The 20,731-nt window shown below is 33.0% G+C and overlaps 2 protein-coding genes and 2 long non-coding RNA genes across 4 annotated transcripts in view; 1 reads left to right on the top strand and 3 right to left on the bottom strand.

Annotated features, from left to right (window-relative positions):
* The window catches only part of Mondo (MLX interacting protein mondo), a 372,455-nt gene that overhangs the window by 297,871 nt on the left and 53,853 nt on the right, over positions 1–20,731 (top strand). The gene's annotated exons all lie outside the window — the stretch shown is intronic.
* The window catches only part of LOC145322064 (ero1-like protein), a 29,847-nt gene that overhangs the window by 5,257 nt on the left and 3,859 nt on the right, over positions 1–20,731 (bottom strand). Inside the window, exons 2-10 of the mRNA XM_080163835.1 lie at positions 14,647–14,700; positions 14,322–14,389; positions 13,211–13,295; positions 11,690–11,766; positions 11,194–11,262; positions 10,388–10,522; positions 6,156–6,287; positions 5,923–5,982; positions 24–185 (exon numbers count right to left, since the gene is read on the bottom strand). Coding sequence (XP_080019961.1) covers positions 24–185; positions 5,923–5,982; positions 6,156–6,287; positions 10,388–10,522; positions 11,194–11,262; positions 11,690–11,766; positions 13,211–13,295; positions 14,322–14,389; positions 14,647–14,700 — 842 coding nt within the window. The remainder of the gene's footprint in view (positions 1–23; positions 186–5,922; positions 5,983–6,155; positions 6,288–10,387; positions 10,523–11,193; positions 11,263–11,689; positions 11,767–13,210; positions 13,296–14,321; positions 14,390–14,646; positions 14,701–20,731) is intronic.
* Positions 16,934–17,836, bottom strand: LOC145322056 (uncharacterized). Its single transcript, XR_013880498.1, has 3 exons — positions 17,789–17,836; positions 17,404–17,453; positions 16,934–17,102 (listed from the first exon to the last, which is right to left on the bottom strand). It is a non-coding gene; the product is annotated as an uncharacterized LOC145322056 (long non-coding RNA).
* Positions 19,427–19,954, bottom strand: LOC145322055 (uncharacterized). The gene is made up of 2 exons (XR_013880497.1): positions 19,893–19,954; positions 19,427–19,595 (listed from the first exon to the last, which is right to left on the bottom strand). It is a non-coding gene; the product is annotated as an uncharacterized LOC145322055 (long non-coding RNA).

Below are 20,731 nucleotides of genomic sequence, written 5' to 3'. Positions count from 1 at the left end.
TAATCCTAAATCGAACAAGATACCTGTTTATTTCTGCCCCAAACAGCTGGTCTGCCCATCAATGGATTTTCTTGTTGTAGCAAATATTTGCTACAGAGATGAACAGTAATACTGGAGTGAAGACCGGATATTATTCTGTAGAATGTTTTCTCCTCCAAACAAAGGTCTGATACACTTGATCCCTCCTATAAAAATTAAAGCCTTTAAAAAAAATAATCATAACCCTAAGAACTAAATTAATGGACTCCCCTCTAATACTTTCGTTTCATTTTTTTAGAATTTTAACTCAACCAACAATTGTTATAATCTTCTATACTTCTTAAATATTTTTTTACATACCTTATGCCGTAGACAAATAAAACAGCAATCGTTAGAGAACTCATTATTTTTGTATATACGCGCCCATAGCATCTAAGGCTCTATAATTGTTCGAAGGGGTAGGAAAGAAAAAAAATAGACTAAAAGGGGGACGTAACTGAAGCTTTTTTGATGCAGGGGGGGGGTTTTCTCAGGAACCACTTGATGAACCGTGTAAATTTTTTGGACTTAAGCTTTTATGGGTATGAACATCTTATGGTTTCAAAGTCAACCCCCTACCCCCACCCCCTAGCCCCACGGGGCTCAAAAACCCCCTAAAAATGAACCTAACCTTAATTTTCTCACAAACCATTTGACCAATAGAGATGATTTCTTAAACTTAAGCTTTTATGGTTATAAAATAACTTCTAGTTTAGAAGTCACACCCCTGCTGCCAACCCCTAGCCCTCCGGGGCTCAAAAAAACCCTAAAAAAGAACCTAACCTTAGTTTTCTCAGAAACCATTTGACCAATAGAGATGATTTCTTTAACTTAAGCTTTTATGGTTATAAACTAGCTTTTAGTCTAGAAGTCACCCCCCTGCCGCCAATCCCTAGCCCTCCGGGGCTCAAAAAAACCCATAAAATGAACCTAACCTTTATTTTCTCAGAAACCATTAAATCAATAGAGATGATTTCTTAAACTTAAGCTTTTATGCTTATAAACTAACTTATAGTTTAGAAGTTACTCCCCTGCCTCCAACCCCTAGCCCTCTGGGGCTCTAAAAAACCCTAAAATGAACCTAACCTTAATTTTCTCAGAAACCATTTGATCAATAGAGATAATTGCTTAAACTTAATCTATAATGCTAATAAACTATCTTCTTGTTTAGAAGTCACCCGACTGCCGCCAACCCCTAGCCCTCCGGGGCTCTAAAAAACCCTAAAAATGAACCTAACCTTAATTTTCTCAGAAACCATTTGATCAATAGAGATGATTTTTCAAACTTAAGCTTTTATGGTTATAAACTAACTTTTGGTTTAGAAGTCACTCCCCTGCCGCCAACCCCAAGCCCTCCGGGGCTCAAAAAACCCTAAAAATGAACCTAACCTTAATTTTCTCAGAAACTATTTAATCAATAGATATGATTTCTTAAACTTAAGCTTTTATGGTTAAAAACTAGCTTTTGGTCTAGAAGTCACCCCCCTGCCGCCAATCCCTAGCCTTCCGTGGCTCCAAAAAAACCATAAAATGAACCTAACCTTTATTTTCTCAGAAACCATTTAATCAATAGAGATGATTTCTTAAACTTAAGCTTTTATGCCTATAAACTAACTTATAGTTTAGAAGTCACTCCCCTGCCTCCAACCCCTAGCCCTCCGGGGCTCCAGAAAACCCTTAAATGAACCTAACCTTAATTTTCTCAGAAACCACTTGATCAATAGAGATAATTGCTTAAACTTAATCTATAATGCTGATAAACTAACTTCTAGTTTAGAAGTCACCCCACTTCCGCCAACCCCTAGCCCTCCGGGGCTCAAAAAAACCCTAAAAATGAACCTAACCTTAATTTTCTCAGAAACCATTTGATCAATAGAGATGATTTTTCAAACTTAAGCTTTTATGGTTAAAAACTAACTTGTGGTTTAAAAGTCACTCCCCTGCCGCCACCCCCTAGCCCTCCGGGGATCCAAAAACCCACAAAAATGAACCTAACCTTTATTTTCTCAGAAACCATTTGACCAATAGAGATTATCTCTTAAACTAAAACTTTTATGCTTATAAATTAACTTTTAGTTTAGAAGTCACCAGCCTGCCTCCAACCCCTAGCCCTATGGGGCTCAAAAAACCCTAAAATGAACCTAACCTTAATTTTCTCAGAAACCATTTGATTAATAAAGATGATTGCTTTAACTTAAGCTATAATGCTAATAAATTAACTTCTAATTTAGTTGTCACCTCCCTGCCGCCAATCCCTAGCCCTCCGGGGCTCAAAAAACCCTAAAAATGAACCTAACCTTAATTTTCTCAGAAACCATTTGATCAATAGATATGATTTCTTAAACTTAAGCTTTTATGCTTATAAATTAACTTTTAGTTTAGAAGTCCCCCCCCCCCCCCTGCCGCAAACCATTAGCCCTCCTGGGCTTTAAAAAACCCTAAAAATGAACCTAACCTTAATTTCTCAGAAACCATTTGATCAATAGAGATGATTTTTTATGTGTTTAAACTACTTTTTTGTTTGGCAGATATATGGTTATAAACTAAATTTTATTTTAGAAGTCACCCACCCCATAGCCACCCTGGGCTCAAAAACCCCCTTAAAAAATATACTTTCTAGTAAATCTTTTTTTAGAAGGCTTTCAGAGGAATAACCTAACCTCAGTTTTCTCAGGAACCGCATTATTAAATGTGCAGATATATTGGACTTCAGCTGTTATGGGAAAAAATAGTTGGGACTCTATACTTTGTTAATTAAAAATTTTGTTAACGCAAAGCTTTTCTTTAACTAGGTTTGGTCTGTGAGTGTTAGCTTTTTTTCATTAATTTAGACATATTATAATTGTCCTATTGATTTTAAACTTAGCATGATAATTTCTATAGCATTTAGGTACAATTTAATAAACGTAGCTACTATATAATCATTAACAGAAAGTCCAAATGTCCATTTAAAACAAACTGATTTTTTAAAATTAAGGTTAGGTTCAATTCTAGAGGTTTTTTGAGCCCCTGAGGGCTAGGGGTTTGCGGCAGGGGGGTGACTTCTAAACTAAAAATAAGTTTATAAGCATAAAAGCTTAAGTTTAAGAGTCATCTCTCTTGATCAAATAGTTTCTGAGAAAATTAAAGTTAGGTTCATTTTTAGGGTTTTTGAGCCCCGGAGGGCTAGGGGTTTGCGGCAGGGGAATGACTTCTAAACTTTAAGTTAATTTATAAGCATAAAAGCTTAAGTTTAAGAAATCATCATGATCTCTCTTGATTAAATGGTTTCTGAGAAAATTAAGGTTAGGTTCATTTTTAGGGTTTTTAGAGCCCGGGAGGCCTAGTGGTTGGCGGCAGGGGGGTAACTACAAAACTACAGTGTTTTTTTTTTTATGAGAACTTTTTTGAAAGTTATTTTAACCCACTTATAGTTATCAAAATTTAATGGTTAATGGCTTATTTTCTTCGTTTTTTATAACCATTTATAGAACAAAATATATTTCAGTTTTTATTTAAAAAGTACAGTAAAATCAAAAATTCAAAACTTAGGTGTCAACATCTAAAAAAGGTTTTAGCGCTTTTTTCTTTAGCTCAAATATTCTACCCTTTGCAAGAAAAAAATTAGATTTTCAGTAGTCCACTTTAGGGGGCCAGTACTCCCTCCCTGGTTGAGATATGGCCTTCAAACTTCAATATGTTTTAGTACATGTCCCCAAAAGTATCTGTTTTAATTTTTTATCTCTGTATCTCAACTTTGAAGCGTCTTGCAGTCATTCTTGCAAAGGGTAGAAGATTTTTTCAAGAGAAAAATGCGCTAAAACTATTTTTAGATGTTGACACCTAGGTTTTGAATTTTTGATTTTACTGTACTTTTTTAATAAAACTAAAATATTTTTTTGATGTTCTATAAATGGTTATAAAAAATGAAGAAAATAAGCCATTAATCATTAAATTCTGATAACTATAAGTGGGGTAAAATTTCTTTCAAAAAAGTTCTCTTAAAAAAAACACACTGTAGAAGTTATTTTATAAGAGTAAAAGCTTAAATATAAGAAATCATCTCTATTGGTCAAATGGTTTCTGAGAAAATAAAGGTTAGGTTCATTTTTAGGGTTTTTTGGAGCCCCGGAGGGCTAGGGGTTGGCGGCAGTCGGGTGACTTCTAAACCAAAATTTAGATTTTAACCATTAAAGCTTAGGTTTAAGAAATCATCTCAATTGGTCGAATAGTTTCTGAGAAAATTAAGGTACGGTTCATTTTTAGGGTTTTTTGAGCCCCGGAGGGCTGGGGTTGGCGGCAGGGGAGTAACTTCTAAACTAGAAGTTAGTTTATAACCATAAAAGCTTAAGTTTAAGATATCATCTCTATTAGTCAAATGGTTTCTGAGAAAATAAAGGTTAGGTTCATTTTTAGGGTTTTTTTGAAGCCCTGGAGGACTAGGGGTTGGCAGCAGGGGGTTGACTTCTAAACTAGAAGTTAGTTTATAACCATAAAAGCTTAAGTTTAAGAAATCATCTCTATTGGTCAAATGGTTTTTGAGAAAATAAAGGTTAGGTTCATTTTTATAGTTTTTTGGAGCCTCGGAGGGCTAGGGGTTGGAGGCAGGGGGGTGACTTCTAAACCAAAATTTAGTTTATAACCATAAAAGCTTAGGTTTAAGAAATCATCTCTATTGGTCGAATGGTTTCTAAGAAAATTAAGGTTAGGTTCATTTTTAGGGTTTTTTTGAGCCCCGGAGGGCTAGGGGTTGGCGGCATGGAAGTAACTTTTAAACTAGAAGTTAGTTTATAACCATAAAAGCTTAAGTTTAAGAAATCATCCCTATTGGTCAAATGGTTTCTGAGAAAATTAAGGTTAGGTTCATTTTTAGGGGGTTTTTGAGCCCCGGGGGGCTAGAGGGTGGGGGTAGGGGGGTTGACTTTGAAACCATAAGATGTTCATACCCATAAAAGCTTAAGTCCAAAAAATTTACACGGTTCATCAAGTGGTTCCTGAGAAAACCCCCCCCCCCTGCATCAAAAAAGCTTCAGTTACGTCCCCCTTATAAAACCCTGCCAAGATTCTCTGTTTCAACCATGACACTTTGGTTGAGTATGACTTCCGAATTAGCGGGAAGTTCTCGAGATCTGTTGGCGAACATACAAACCCCCAATACCAGGAACCATCAAGTTTCAACAGCAGGTTTGATTATAGATTTATTGATGAAATTATTTCAAAGTCCTGAAATTACAAAATCAATTAGTTCATAATTCCAGTTATTTATAACCACGTAATCTTAATTGCTTTTTAAAATCATTTTTCTCTACGGTTAAGAATCTTTGGAAACTTTGGCTTTAAAGGAAAATTATTTGGTTTAATAAATCATTGTTAAATGCAAAAATAAAGGCACATAAAAAATAACTAAAACATATATTAATCATAATTAAGTTTCATGCTTAGCTGGCTAAAGCCTTTTTAAAACTACATATAATCGTCCTATACACCATTCTTCTTAATAAAATTAACAAATTCTACCTGAAGTTCTTATGGTTTCAAATCCCTGGTATACTAGGGTCGTTCACGCACTATGAGACCAATGATAGGCCCAATTTTGTTCTCCGAAATCTTCACACACTCATATCTCATTCAAAAGTAACAAACGTGCGCATCAAAATATATAAACAATCCATGCCGCGTCACTTTATGAAAGGAAAGTCAAAAAAGACGACATTTGCGCTTAGTTTTAGGATAATGATAAGGAATTAATTTCGAACTTGATAAACACAAAGCTTCCTCGAAAAGAGGTTAAGACATTCTCAAAATTTAAGAACTTAAAACAATTTCGCGACCTATATGAATCCTACCTAAAATCTCAAGCTTCAGACATAGTCATAACTACTTTATATAATAGGTTTTTCTAGAAAAATGTTTATTGTATAATACCTTAGGAGCAAAGCAAAGATCACCATAAATCTTTCCCCATATTCTTCCAGCTGATTTTCCCTGAAAAATTGAAAACACATTTTTAAATTAACTCGATGAGAATGGTAATTTATCGTATCGTTTTATAGACAACTATCCAAAGATATTAAAATGAATAAACATAAAATTAAAGCTAGTTTGTTGGCCCCGAGGGGCCGAAGTATCACCAAAACATGCAAAAATTGTTTATTCACCTGATAACCGGTATATTTTTCTTCATTCTTAATGAGATCAATGTAATTACAGCCCTCTGTAGATTCAAAAGGGTCCAGAGTACAAAACTGATTAATCAAGTCCACAGGAGCTCCACTCAGAGAGGTATCAACCTAAATAAGTAAGGAAAATTAAAAAAAAGAAAAACAAAATAAAGTATAATAAAAGGGGGACGTAACAGAAGCTTTTTTGATGCAGGGGGGGGGGGGGTCTCAGGAACCACTTGATGAACCGTGTAAATTTTTTGGACTTAAGCTTTTATGGGTATGAACATCTTATGGTTTCAAAGTCAACCCCCTACCCCCACCCCCTAGCCCCACGGGGCTCAAAAACCCCCTAAAAATGAACCTAACCTTAATTTTCTCAGAAACCATTTGACAAATAGGGATGATTTCTTAAACTTAAGCTTTTATGGTTATAACCTAACTTCTAGTTTAAAAGTTACTCTCATGCCGCCAACCCCTAGCCCTCCGGGGCTCAAAAAAACCCTAAAAATGAACCTAACCTTAATTTTCTCAGAAACCATTCGACCAATAGAGATGATTTTTTAAACCTAAGCTTTTATGGTTATTACCTAAATTTTGGTTTAGAAGTCACCCCCCTGCCCCCAACTCCTAGCCCTCCGGGGCTCCTAAAAACCCTAAAAATGATCCTAACCTTAATTTTCTTAGAAACCATTCGACTAATAGAGATGATTTCTTAAACTCAAACTTTAATGGTAATAAACTAAATTTTGGTTTAGAAGTCGCCCCCCTGCCGCCAACCCATAGCCCTTCGGGGATCAAAAAAACCATAAAAATGAACCTAACCTTTATTTTCTTAGAAACCATTTGAACAATAGAGATGATTTCTTAAACTTAAGCTTTTATGGTTTTTCTCAGAAACCATTTGACCAATAGGGATTATTTCTTAAACTTAAGCTTTTATGGTTATAAACTAACTTCTATTTTAGAAGTTACTCCCCTGCCGCCAACCCCTAGCCCTCCGGGGCTCAAAAAAACCCTAAAAATGAACCTAACCTTAATTTTCTCAGAAACCATTCGACCAATAGAGATGATTTTTTAAACCTAAGCTTTTATGGTTATTATCTAAATTTTGGGTTAGAAGTCACACCCATGACCCCAACTCCTAGCCCTCCGGGACTCCTAAAAACCCTAAAAATGATCCTAACCTTAATTTTCTTAGAAACCATTCGACTAATAGAGATGATTTCTTAAACTCAAACTTTAATGGTAATAAACTAAATTTTGGTTTAGAAGTCGCCCCCCTGCCGCCAACCCATAGCCCTCCGGGGATCAAAAAAACCATAAAAATGAACCTAACCTTTATTTTCTTAGAAACCATTTGAACAATAGAGATGATTTCTTAAACTTAAGCTTTTATGGTTATAAACTAACTTCTATTTTAGAAGTTACTCCCCTGCCGCCAACCCCTAGCCCTCCGGGGCTCCAAAAAAACCCTAAAAATGAACCTAACCTTTATTTTCTCAGAAACCATTTGACCATTAGAGATGATTTCTTAAACTTAAGCTTTTATGGTTATAAACTATCTTCTAGTTTAGAAGCTACTCCCCTGCCGCCAACCCCTAGCCCTCCGGGGCTCAAAAAAACCCTAAAAATGAAGCTAACTTTAATTTTCTCCGAAACCATTCGACCAATAGAGATGATGTCTTAAACCTAAGCTTTAATGGTTATAAACAAAATTTTGGTTTAGAAGTCACCCCCCTGCCGCCAACCCCTAGCCCTCCGGGGCTTCAAAAAACCCTAAAAATGAACCGAACCTTTATTTTCTCAGAAACCATTTGACCAATAGAGATGATTTCTTAAACTTAAGCTTTTACGCTTATAAACTAACTTCTAGTTTTGTAGTTACCCCCCTGCCACCAACCACTAGGCCTCCCGGGCTTAAAAAACCCCAAAAATAAACCTAACATTAATTTGCTCAGAAACCATTTAATCAATAGAGATGATTTCTTTAACTTAAGTTTTTATGCTTATAAACTAACTTTTAGTATAGAAGTCACCCCCCCTGCCGCCAACCCCTATCCCTCCGGGGCTCAAAAAACCCTAAAAATTGATTTAACCTTAATTTTCTCAGAAACAATTTGATCAATAGAGATGATTTCTTAAACTTATGCTTTTATGCATATAACCTTACTTTTAGTTTAGAAGTCACCCCCCTGCCGCCAACCCTTAGCCCTCCAGGGCTCAAAAACCCTAAAAATGAACCTAACTTTAATTTTCTCAGAAACTATTTGATCAAGAGAGATGATTTCTTAAACTTAAGCTTTTATGCTTATAAACTTATAGTTTAGAAGTCACCTCCCTGCCGCAAACCCCTAGCCCTCAGGGGCTTAAAAAACCTCTAGAACCTAACCTTAATTTTAAAAATCAGCATGTTTTAAATGGACATTTGGACTTTCTGGTTAATAATTATATAGAGTAGCTACGTTTTTAAAATTGTGTATAGAAATTATCATGCAAAGTTGAAAATCAATAGGACAATTATAATATGTCTAAATTAACAAAAAAAGCTAACACTCACAGACCAAACCTAGTTAAAGAAAAGCTTTGCTTTAACAAAATTTTTAATTAACAAAGTATAGAGTCCCAACTCTTTTCCCATAACAGATGAAGTCCAAAATATCTTCTAAACTGAAAGTTAATTTATAAGCATAAAAGCTTAGGTTTAAGAAATCATATCTATTGATCAAATGGTTTCTGATAAAATTAAGGTTAGGTTCATTTTTAGGGTTTTTTGAGCCCTTCAGGGCTAGGGATTGGCGGCAGTAGGTGACAACTAAACTAGAAGTTAATTTATTAGCATTATAGCTTAAGTTTAAGCAATTATCTCTATTGATCAAATGGTTTCTGAGAAAATTAAGGTTAGGTTCATTTTAGGGATTTTTGAGCCCCATAGGGCTAGGGGTTGGAGGCATGCTGGTGACTTCTTAACTATAAGTTAGTTTATAAGCATAAAAGTTTTAGTTTAAGAAATCATCTCTATTGGTCAAATGGTTTCTGAGAAAATAAAGGTTAGGTTCATTTTTAATTTTTATGGGTTTTTTTGATCCCCGGAGGGCTAGAGGTTTGCGGCAGGGGGGTGACTTCTAAACCAAAAGTTAGTTTATAACCATAACAGCTTAAGTTTGAAACATCATCTTTTGATCAAATGGTTTCTGAGAAATTTAAGGTTAGGTTCATTTGTAGGTTTTTTTTTGGAGCCCCGGAGGGCTAGGGGTTTGCGGCAGTGGGGTGACTTATAAACTAGAAGTTAGTTTATTAGCATTATAGATTAAGTTTGAGCAATTATCTCTATTGATAAAATGGTTTCTGAGAAAATTAAGGTTAGGTTCATTTTAGGGCTTTTTTGAGCCAAGGAGGGCTAGTGGTTGGAGGCAGGGGAGTGACTTCTAAACTATAAATAGTTTATAAGAAGCTTAAGTTTAAGAAATCATCTCTATTGATCAAATAGTTTCTGAGAAAATAAAGGTTAGGTTCATTTATGGTTTTTTTTTGATCCCCGGAGGGCTAGGGGTCGGCAGCAGGGGGGTGACTTCTAAACAAAAATTTAGTTTATAACCATAAAAGCTTAAGTTTAAGAAATCATCTCTATTGGTCGAATGGTTTCTGAGAAAATTAAGGTTAGGTTCATTTTTAGGGTTTTTTTGAGCCCCGGAGGGCTAGGGGTTGGCGGCATGAGAGTAACTTTTAAACTAGAAGTTAGTTTATAACTATAAAAGCTTAAGTCTAAGAAATCATCCCTATTTGTCAAATGGTTTCTGAGAAAATTAAGGTTAGGTTCATTTTTAGGGGGTTTTTAAGCCCCGTGGGGCTAGGGGTAGGGGGTTGACTTTGAAACCATAAGATGTTCATACCCATAAAAGCTTAAGTCCAAAAAATTTACACGGTTCATCAAGTGGTTCCTGAGAAACCCCCCCCCCCCCCCCCCATTGCATCAAAAAAGCTTCAGTTACGTCCCCCTTACAGGGATATGTGGACATGATAATGGACACTAAAGTCCCCCACCTATACCCAAATCATGATGAACAAAATCGCCAACCACATTTGCAGATTATAACTATTAACTAATCCTGATCAAACATAAATTTTAGCTGAGCAATGGTAGAATAAGTTACAAACTTTATGGGGCACGGCAATATTATTTATTTTTTACCCCCTACCTACCATTTTGTAAAATCTTGTTTTATTACCTTGCTGTATTGAGGCAAAGGATCCTCCAGACAAGGGGCAGCAGGCTGTAGGTAAGGTGGCAGGTAGCTGGAGGCAAAGTCATGCCACATAACAACTAACGGTTCAACCATTGGTAGAAACTCGTGATATTTCTCCTATATAAAAATATATTGAATCTAATAAAAGGAAGATTTTGTCTATAAATAAGCGGCATAAATAGTTATTTTCCAATATATACATAAAAAGTTTGTATCTTAACTGAATTGAGCATTTGTCTTTTAAATGGAGTAATTTTGTTGTATAAAGTCTACAGGTATTGTAAAGTATTTTTACTTACAGAGTGACGAACAAAAGAACCTACATATGGATGATACTCTACTAAATAATAGAGTAGCTACACAATTAAAACTGAGAATCTTTACGCTTATTTGTAATATACTTAACTAGGTAGCAGGGTTTCGGATCCGGATCCGCATATTTTCGAGTCCAAGGATCCGGATCCGGATCCTTGGACTCAAAAAAATGCGGAAAAAATGGAAAAATCTACCTAAATTTATATACAATCTCAGACATTCTCTTGATGAGAGACAATCTTTAAGGTTTAGGGTCAGACTTGAAAATTAAAAGTATTTTTGACTTCGAATTAAAGAATAAATATTTTTTGAAAGGTTTGGTGATTTAATTTTTATTGTCAAGGATTCGGAACCGGATCCGGTAGGATCCAGATCCGGATCCGCAAAAAATCAATGCGGATCCGAAACCCTGCTAGGTAGGTATCAACTTATTATTTTCTTTTGTCGAAAACAAAATACATCATATTAATTACCTGTATAAATTCCATGATTGTATGATCCTTTGCAGGGGTTGATTCTGAATCTTTTTTATGAATATCATCCTAATAACAAACAAAAGTAGAAAATAAATTATTTGGAAGATTTTTTTTAAGTTGAAACATAAAAATGCAGGAAGAGATAACATATTATACATAAACCAATATGCCTCCAATTTCTTCAAATATGCCTAGAGGTGATTTCTCTTTTGAGGCTGAAGTAACCTCAACCAAAATAGCTAAAAATCATTGCATCCTTAAAACAGAAACTTCTATGTAAAAAGAAGTCAAATCAGCGGTTAGCGAGATCTTTTGGTACACAGACATCTTGTTACTTTAAAAGGTATTAGCGGTTTTACTCCAAGAAGCCTCTATCGGCTTCCATGTTTAGGAGAGCTATGTTGGTCTTTTGGTTAAAGAGATCTTTTGGTACAGACTCACAGACATCATGTTACTTTTATATATAAATAACCAATATTATAAATTAGGATACCTTATGATGTTTAACATGATCTGGAACACTATCATGTGGACAAGTATCCACGGCACAGTTACGACTTCCACACTGACCTAAATTAAATACAGAAAGAATTAAATTAAAAAGTATCGGCGCTTTTTGCTATAACTTAGAACAAAAAGAAGGGACCGAAGGTATACGCATGCACATTTTAAGTGTAATAAGGTAATGGGATAAGAATTATAAAATTAAAATATCAATATAAATTGGAATATTGTAAATGAGAAAAAAACGCTAATGGTAGACAAAATAAGAATAATAACCGATAAACTAATGAAGATAATTTAAGACAATCCCTTCTTTATGTAGATTACAATTCAGGGGTGCATATTCTGCAAAATTGATCCTGCTGAGGGGAGGGGGGGGGGGGGGGGGTGGAAATAAAAAATATGTTGTTAAAAAAAATGAAAAAATTTAGACATACAACATTTTTTTCCATTTTTTCCCCTCCTTGGTGAAAAAACTAAAATAATGTGTATTAGACCGACTCAGAATTACCACTTTTTTTGAAATTCAATGGGCGCGCTATTTCAACCCATTCCTTTTATGATATAAAGACCAATGATACCAAAAAAAGTGTTCTGGTAGCTTTTTTTCAGCAATATGTCAAATTCGATTTTCACAAAAAAGGGGAAGGTTCCCCCCTGGGGGTGAAATTTTTTTTTCTTTCAAACCATGGCTTTATACACCTTCCTGAATTCGTCTTGAAGAGTACATTAAGGATCAAAAAACGATTTTAAAATATTTTGATCATAGCAAGAGCTATTCTCAAAAAACTAACAATTTTGGCCATTTTAGCAAAATCAGGTGATTTTGACGGTTATTTGAGGATAACTTTTTCTGGGATCAATATTTTTAAAAAACGTTTTTTGATTCTTAATGTACTCTTCAAGACGAATTCAGGAAGGTGTATAAAGCCATGGTTTGAAAGAAAAAAAAATTTCACCCCCAGGGGGGAACCTTCCCCTTTTTTATGAAATTCGAATTTGACATATTGCTGAAAAAATAGTCTGAGAACACTTTTAAAGGTATCAATAGTCTTATATTTATGAATAGAATGGGTTAAAATAGCGCGCCAAAAAATTTTGCATCTTGAGTCGGCCTAATGTGTATGATGGGGGATAATATAAATAAAACAAAGAGTTCTGATTTTTTTCCATTTTCCCCCCTTCCTAGCTTAAAAAAAACCAGGAGGAAAAAACTAAAAAATTTTGCAGCAGGGGAAAAAAAATAAATCTTGTGCAGAATATACACCCCTGCTTGAACAATTATTGGTTTAAAAGTTTTGACAAAATTAGGTTGGACCAACTAATAGAATTTCAATAAAAATACCCCAAGTTTTTGATATAACGAACGAAATATTGTGGTTGTAAAACTTGGTATCTGTGTAATTTACAGTCCAACGTCCTTTACTTGTTTAAGTGTTATAGTAAAACTGAGTCAGACCTTTAAAAAGGAAATAATATTGATGTTAAAGTGATTTAATCAAAATCTTACCATCTCTATCATCCCAAAATTTGCACTCTTTGTGGAAATTCACTTGAAAATAGCGAAAATAATCGCCATGCAGCACTTTTACCAACTAAAAACGGAGAAGTATTAAAGGTTTGTTTCAAAACACTGTTTCTGTTGAAGGTAAATATCTTTTGTTTCTAAAAACGACAATTTATAACTTTAAGAACTAAAAAGGCGTTGCAATAAAAGGCTTACAACTAAAAAGAACAAAATTAAAATTGTAATAACAAAAAATAACCGATTATGACCAAAGTAAAGAAAATCAGTCAATTTCCATGGAATATGCTGACTATTTCCTAAGTGATGACGAAAAGTCAATATTTCCTAGTTAGTTAGGTATATATTAATTGCGCAGATACTATAAAGTAGGGATGGCAATCCGTCAAATTTTTGGACCGGATTCGGATTCTTACAAGAATCCGTCCAAAAAAAACGGATTCCCGCGGATTCCGGATTCTAGCAATATTTTTAAAGGCTTTTTTTAATTAAAAAAATTAAGTGCTATATATGTTAAACTTTAATATGATTAACCTATAACCTGTTTAGGTTAATCTACACCAAGCTAAGAGCTACATCAAGCTGGTAAGGAAACACACCAAGCTGGGGGGGAAGGAGTGAGAGGCCAGGAAGAAGTGACGGGACTCGAACCAGTGTTTTTATTACACCAAGCTGTTATAGTTAAAAATACATCAAGTTAATATATTTTTGTAATATTTATTTGTGTTATTTTATTCATTCTTTATATCCATTCCAGAGTTAAGATTCTGGGGTTTTAGCTTACTCCGTGGTTGTAAATTACATCAAGTCTGTTTATGTTTCAGAATCAGAATATGTTTCAGAAGATGACAATCTTTGCCTTCAAAAAGGCGGAGTTGAAAGAAAAAACTCAAGACGCTAATTTTAGCCTACCAATTAAGAATCCGAATCAGCTATTAAAATACGGATTCCGGATACGGATTCCAAAATTGACCAAAAATTAGGCGGATCCCGGATCCGGATTGCCAACCCTACTATAAAGACAGTATGTAGGTAAGTATTTATTTTTATGTTACTAAAAATCTAAAAAGAATAATTAAAATGTTTTTATTTGTACCTTATCATGAATCTGATTGTTGAAATGACTGATCTTTTCTGTTGTACAGGAACAATCCTCCAGCTGTCCTAATAATATAATTCGATATATTATTACTTGGATGTTGCACTGTAAGTGTAGCTGGCTAAAATAACGATTCCCACCATAAACTAACTTCACCTAATCCCCTCCTATTGGATGAATGAACTGACCAATATTACATCTCTAGTTTATAAGCCAACAAATAACAGAACTCACAAACACACTTGCAGCAGAGAAACTTTGTTTAAGGTGATAAATTATCTTGTATTGTTTATATGTTATAAATAATGAGAATGAGGCAAACCTGCGTCTATCTGACAGAAACACGAATCTTTGTTTAAGAAACTACTGCCATCCTCTAAAATAATAAAGGGAATAGTAGCTTTCGCAATATTCCGTAAAATTGTGAGCAAGTTTCCAGTCAAATGCGCTTATTAAGTCTAACTGTTCTTAATGTTGACCAAATGCATAGTATTATTGAACTCATATTTCAAAACAGTTTGACCTAACTGGAATCTTACTCACAAGTTTACGGAATTTTTCGAAAGCTACTAGGTATACTTTGTTAAAATTATTTAGAATAATATTGTAATACCTATATTATATATGTATGTATTTTTATTAAGTCTTAACATAAAGTGATTGGATTTAACATTAACTAATTATTTGTCGCATCGTATTAACTATTAGGGACAGGTTTCCGTGGATATTAAAATTAAAAATGATAAGATTATAACCAGTTTTGTTAGTCCCAAAAGGACGAAGGCCCGGGCAAATTGGAACCTATTAATTTTATGATTTTTAGATTAATATCCGTGAATAATTGTCTGTAATACGATTCTTAAATGTTTTTCCGGCAAGGCTGAGTACCGGTTCTGCGGATATTAATCGGTTTCGAAGCAATACTGGAAATACTTTTATTGTATTTAATGAGATAATGTTGCTATTATCATATTCAAAATTAATACAATAATAACCTTTAAAATATTTAAACACTAGTCTCTTATTGGACATAAAATGACATCCAATAAGAAAAAGGAATAAAAATATGGGAAAGAAAATTATTTTTTTAAAAATTAATTCTAGGTATATTGGAATAATAAATATTTGGAAAGAAAATTATTTTTTTTCAAATTTATTTCTCTTCATACTGGAATAAATATTATTTTTTTTAAATTTTACTATTAACCAATAAGATATAGGCATGTTATCATAAAAATTTAGAAAACAATAATTTTTATTCCAACATTATCAAAATTAAAGTGTTATATTCTAAAATAAAGGAATTGATAAAGAATAATTTTTTTTCCAAACTTTTACTACCTCATGCCTATTTCTTATTGGTCAACATCAGAATTTAAAAAGAATAAAATTTTTTTCTAACATTTTCATAATTATAAAGTCTCATGTATTGAAAAAGGAATTTATAAAAAAAAATAATTTTTATTCCAAAATTTACTACATCATGCCTATTTATTATTGGTTGACATCAGGATTTAAAAAAAAATAATATTTTTTATTGTATTTAATGAGATAATGTTGCTATTATCATATTCAAAATAAATACAATAATAACCTTAAAAATATTTAAACACTAGTCTCTTATTGGACATAAATTGACATCCAATAAGAAAAAGGAATAAAAATATGGGAAAGAAAATTATTTTTTTTCAAATTTATTTCTCTTCATACTGGAATAAATATTATTTTTTTTTAATTTTACTATCAACCAATAAGATATAGGCATGTTATCATAAAAATTTAGAAAACAATAATTTTTATTCCAACATTATCAAAATTAAAGTGTTATATTCTAAAATAAAGGAATTAATAAAGAAATAATATTTTTTTCCAAACTTTTACTACCTCATGCCTATTTCTTATTGGTCAACATCAGAATTTAAAAAGAATAAAAATCTTTTTAACATTTTCATAATTATAAAGTCTCATGTATTGAAAAAGGAATTAATAAAAAAAAATAATTTTTATTCCAAAATTTACTACATCATGCCTATTTCTTATTGGTTGACACCAGAATTTAAAAAAAAAAAAATCATATTTTTTCCAACATTTTCAAAATTATACAATTTCATATTTTAAAGAAAAGAATTAATAAAAAAAATTTTATTCCAAACTTTTACTACATCATGTCTATTTCTTCTTGGTTGACGTCAGGATTGTTAAAAAAATAATATTTTTTCCAACATTACACAAATAGGAAATTTCTTATTTTGAAAAAGGAATTTATACAAAAGAAATAATTTCTATTCCTAACTTTTTCTATATTATGCCTATTTCTTATTGGTTGATTCTAGGATTAAAAAAACATAGTATTCCAACATTAAATAAGATGCTGCTTAATTATTTTGGGGTATATTTTTTGTTACAGACAAAGCCCAAGCTTTTTCTGAGGGGGGAGACCCCCCTCAACCCCCCCTTCCCCTGAGGAAGAAAACCCCCCTCGACCCCCCCCCCTGACGCTCACAGAATCTTTTAAAACATTACACATAAAACTAACAAAAGTTTAAACATTCAGGAAAACTCGAGTTATAGAGTAGGTTTGCCAAACAAAAATTTTATAAAAACACAAATAAATTAAATTAACATTTATTTTAGGGTAAACATTTAACAAAATAGATATAAAATAACCAGTTGATTTCTTCATGTGTAATTTTGCAAGCAGACACCAAAATCGTTGCCACATCTCCAAGTGACTTTTACATAATCAATAACAGGCAGAATGGAAGGAAGCTAATTCTCCTAAAATATAACAATTATTTTGATAGGTTGGTAATAAAATCTATTTGTCTTTCTATTAAAGCATTGATCTTTGCAATTTTAAAAACACAAGTTTAATATTTATAGGACAATTATAACATGTCTAAGTATGTTAAAATTGATGTACATACCAACAGAAAGTCCGTCAGGCAGACACACGGACAGACAGACTTACGGACACAGATTTACAAACAGACAGATGTGAAAAAACAGTTGAAAAGACATGCAGACGAATGAACAAAGGGGCATTAATTATAGAGAAGCTAGATTTAACAAAACTTACCATGCAAACACTCGCAGCAAAAAATGGTAGATCTAAGTTTTCTGACAAGCCTAAAATATTTTATATAATTATATTTCTTACAAAAATATTGATAATAATAGCTGCGCCCCCAAGCTTCCATGTACAAAGAATATACAGAAAAAAATGACCTAAAACCATCCAAGGACCTATGTAAAGCTAAACTGAAAAAAAAACATTCGGACCAGTAATTTCTGAGATCATAAGTATCAGACAAAAAACATTAATACTTTATGTAATAGTTCAAGACACTAATAAAGCTTCCCTGAAAAGTACAATTTAATCGAACAAGCATTTTTTAAAGATAATTACCTTCAGGGAAAAAATGTACTTTATATAATAAAATAACACTGAACAAAATACCTACGTTTTATTTCACATAACCTCCGCCTAAACCAATGTTCAAATGATTACTAAGAGTAAGTGTTTAAAAACATTGTCGTACATTAAATTAAAGAACTTTATAGGTCAGCTGAATCTTAGTTTCTGATTTTGTATGTGTCACCGTCATCCTATCTAAATATTTACTACTAGTTTAAAAAGCTTCAAACTTCTAAAAAAAATCAAAATTTAGTTTTCACAACTTAAGCTATTTTTACGTTTTATTAAATGGAGTTCCAATTAAAAAAAGAGAGGACTTATACTATTGGTGGGGGGGGGGGGGGCGTTGGTGATTAATAGAAGAACTATTATACCCCCCCTCCCTTTCCTTTCAGCTTTTCCCTTTGACCGGATTGGCTGATATTAGCTTTTGCAATAGTTAGGTTATCTGTCGTACAACTTTGGAAATCAGGGAACAAACGGGTAATCAATTTTTAGTTGATCATTTTATTTGCAGAAAAAGGGGTAAATATAAAGATTTCAAATAATTAGTTAAAATGAAAAATTATGTTGTTTTTATAAAACAGAAAAATTTCAGTAAATTTCATAGGACGGTATAAAAAATATATTTTTGAAGAAAATATTTATCTTTTGAAGAGAGATAGGGGAAGAGATAGAACTAGCATGTGAGAGAGAAAAAAAGAATTAGATGAAGTGGGGGGGGGGGGGGGGTAAATATATAAGTGAAAGAGAGAATGAGACGGTGTATGGGGAGGGAGGGGAAAAAGAAACAGACAGAAAGAGAGAGAGGAGAGGGAAAGAAAGGCACAGAGAACCAATAAACGTACAGTATAATTAACCCTTGTGATATGTATTATTTCAGTTTTGAGTTTTTAAGACAGGGTTTAAATCCAACAAACCCAAGTATCATAATTTTAATAATATTTTTAATACAAGAAAGGTCATTTAAAATCATTTCATCAATATTAAGGTCAAGTGACAAAAATTTTAATTTCCACCTACTTCGCCCCCACAGGGGGGCAAAAGTAGACGGACAATTCAAATTTTTGATCACATGACCAAATTTGTTGAAATAATTTTAAAATCCTTTCTCGCATTCACAATATTACGAAAATATGATAAATAACTATTCCAACATTTTCATAATTATACAATTTCATATTTTAAAGAAAGGAATTGATAAAAAAAAATTTTATTCCAAACTTTAACTACATCATGCCTATTTCTTATTGGTTGACATCAGGATTGTTAAAAAAATAATATTTTTTCCAACATTACACAATTATGAAATTTTTTATTTTAAAAAAGGAATTTATACAAAAGAAAAAATTTCTATTCCTAACTTTTTCTATATTATGCCTATTTCTTATTGGTTGATTCTAGGATTAAAAAAAACATAGTATTCCAACATTAAAAAAAGATGCAGCTAAATTATTTTGGGGTATATTTTTTGTTACAGACAAAGCCCAAGCTTTTTCTGAGGGGGGAGACCCCCCTCAACCCCCCCTTCCCCTGAAGGGGGGAAACCCCCCTCGACCCCCCCCCCCTGACGCTCACTGAATCTTTTAAAACATTACACTTAAAACTAACAAAAGTTTAAACATTCAGGAAAACTCGAGTTATAGAGTAGGTTTGCCAAACAAAAATTTTATAAATACACAAATAAATTAAATTAACATTTATTTTAAGGTAAACATTTAACAAAATATATATAATGTAACCAGTGGATTTCTTCATGTATAATTTTGCAAGCAGACACCACAATTGTTGCCACATCTCCAAGGGACTTTTACACAACCAATTACAGGCAGAATAGAAGGAAGCTAATTCTCCTAAAATATAACAATTATTTTGTTATGTTGGTAATAAAATCTATTTGTCTTTCTATTAACGCATTAATCTTCGCAATTTTAAAATCACGAGTTTAATATTTATAGGACAATTATAACATTTCTAAATATGTTAAAATTGATGTACAGACCAACGGAGAGTCAGTCAGGCAGACACACGGACAGACAGACTTACGGACACAGATTAACAAACAGACAGATGTGGACATTTGAAGTGATATACAGACGAAAAAGCAAACGGGCATTATAGAAAAGCTTCTAGATTTTAAAAAAACTTACCATGCAAACACAGCAAACACTCACAGCAAACAATGGTCGATTCAAGTTTTCTGACAAGCCTAAAATATTTGATATAATTATATTTCTTATAAAAATATTAATAATAATAGCTGCGCCCCCAAGATTCCATGTACAAAGAATGAACAGAAAAAAATTGCCTAAAACCATCCCAGGACCTATGTAAAGTTACCCTGAAAAAAAGAACATTCGGACCAGTTATTTCTGAGATCATAAGTATCAGACAAAAAAACATTACTACTTTATGTAATAGTACAAGACATAAATAAAGCTTCCCTAAAAAGTACAATTTAATCGAACGAGCATTTTTTTAGATAATTAGCTTCAGGCAAAAAAACAATCTACTTTATATAATAGAATAACACTGAATAAAATACCTACGTTTAGACATAACCTCCATCTTCACCAATGTTCAAATGAATACTAAATCAATAAACATTCATCATCATTGCCTTTTAGTTCTCGGCAGAACGTAGGCCATGCACAATGGTTCTCCAATCTTCCTTTTTTTGGGCACGTTTTGAGGCATTGCTGAAAGATCGAATTTTCTTTTCTTTCAGTTCACTTAAGAGTTCCCTCCTCCAGGTTGTTTTTGGTCTACCTGGTTTCCTCTTTCCTACGTGGGGGTTCCAAGTCAAGGCTTGATTGGTTAAATCATCATGCCCTTTCCTTAGAGTGTGCCCCAGCCATCTCCATTTTCTCTGTTTTATTGTCAGTTTAATGTCTGACATATCACTGCGCTCTAGAAGCTCAGCATTTGTGATCTTATTTGGCCAAAAGATCTTGTGGATTCTCCTTAGACATTTATTGACATATGCCTG

Source organism: Acartia tonsa, chromosome 6 (genome assembly GCF_053477335.1).
Source record: "Acartia tonsa isolate MP-2025a chromosome 6, ASM5347733v1, whole genome shotgun sequence".
Lineage (NCBI taxonomy): Eukaryota > Metazoa > Arthropoda > Copepoda > Calanoida > Acartiidae > Acartia > Acartia tonsa.
Note: the sequence above shows the minus strand (reverse complement) of the source record. Positions and strands in the feature narration are given on the sequence as shown.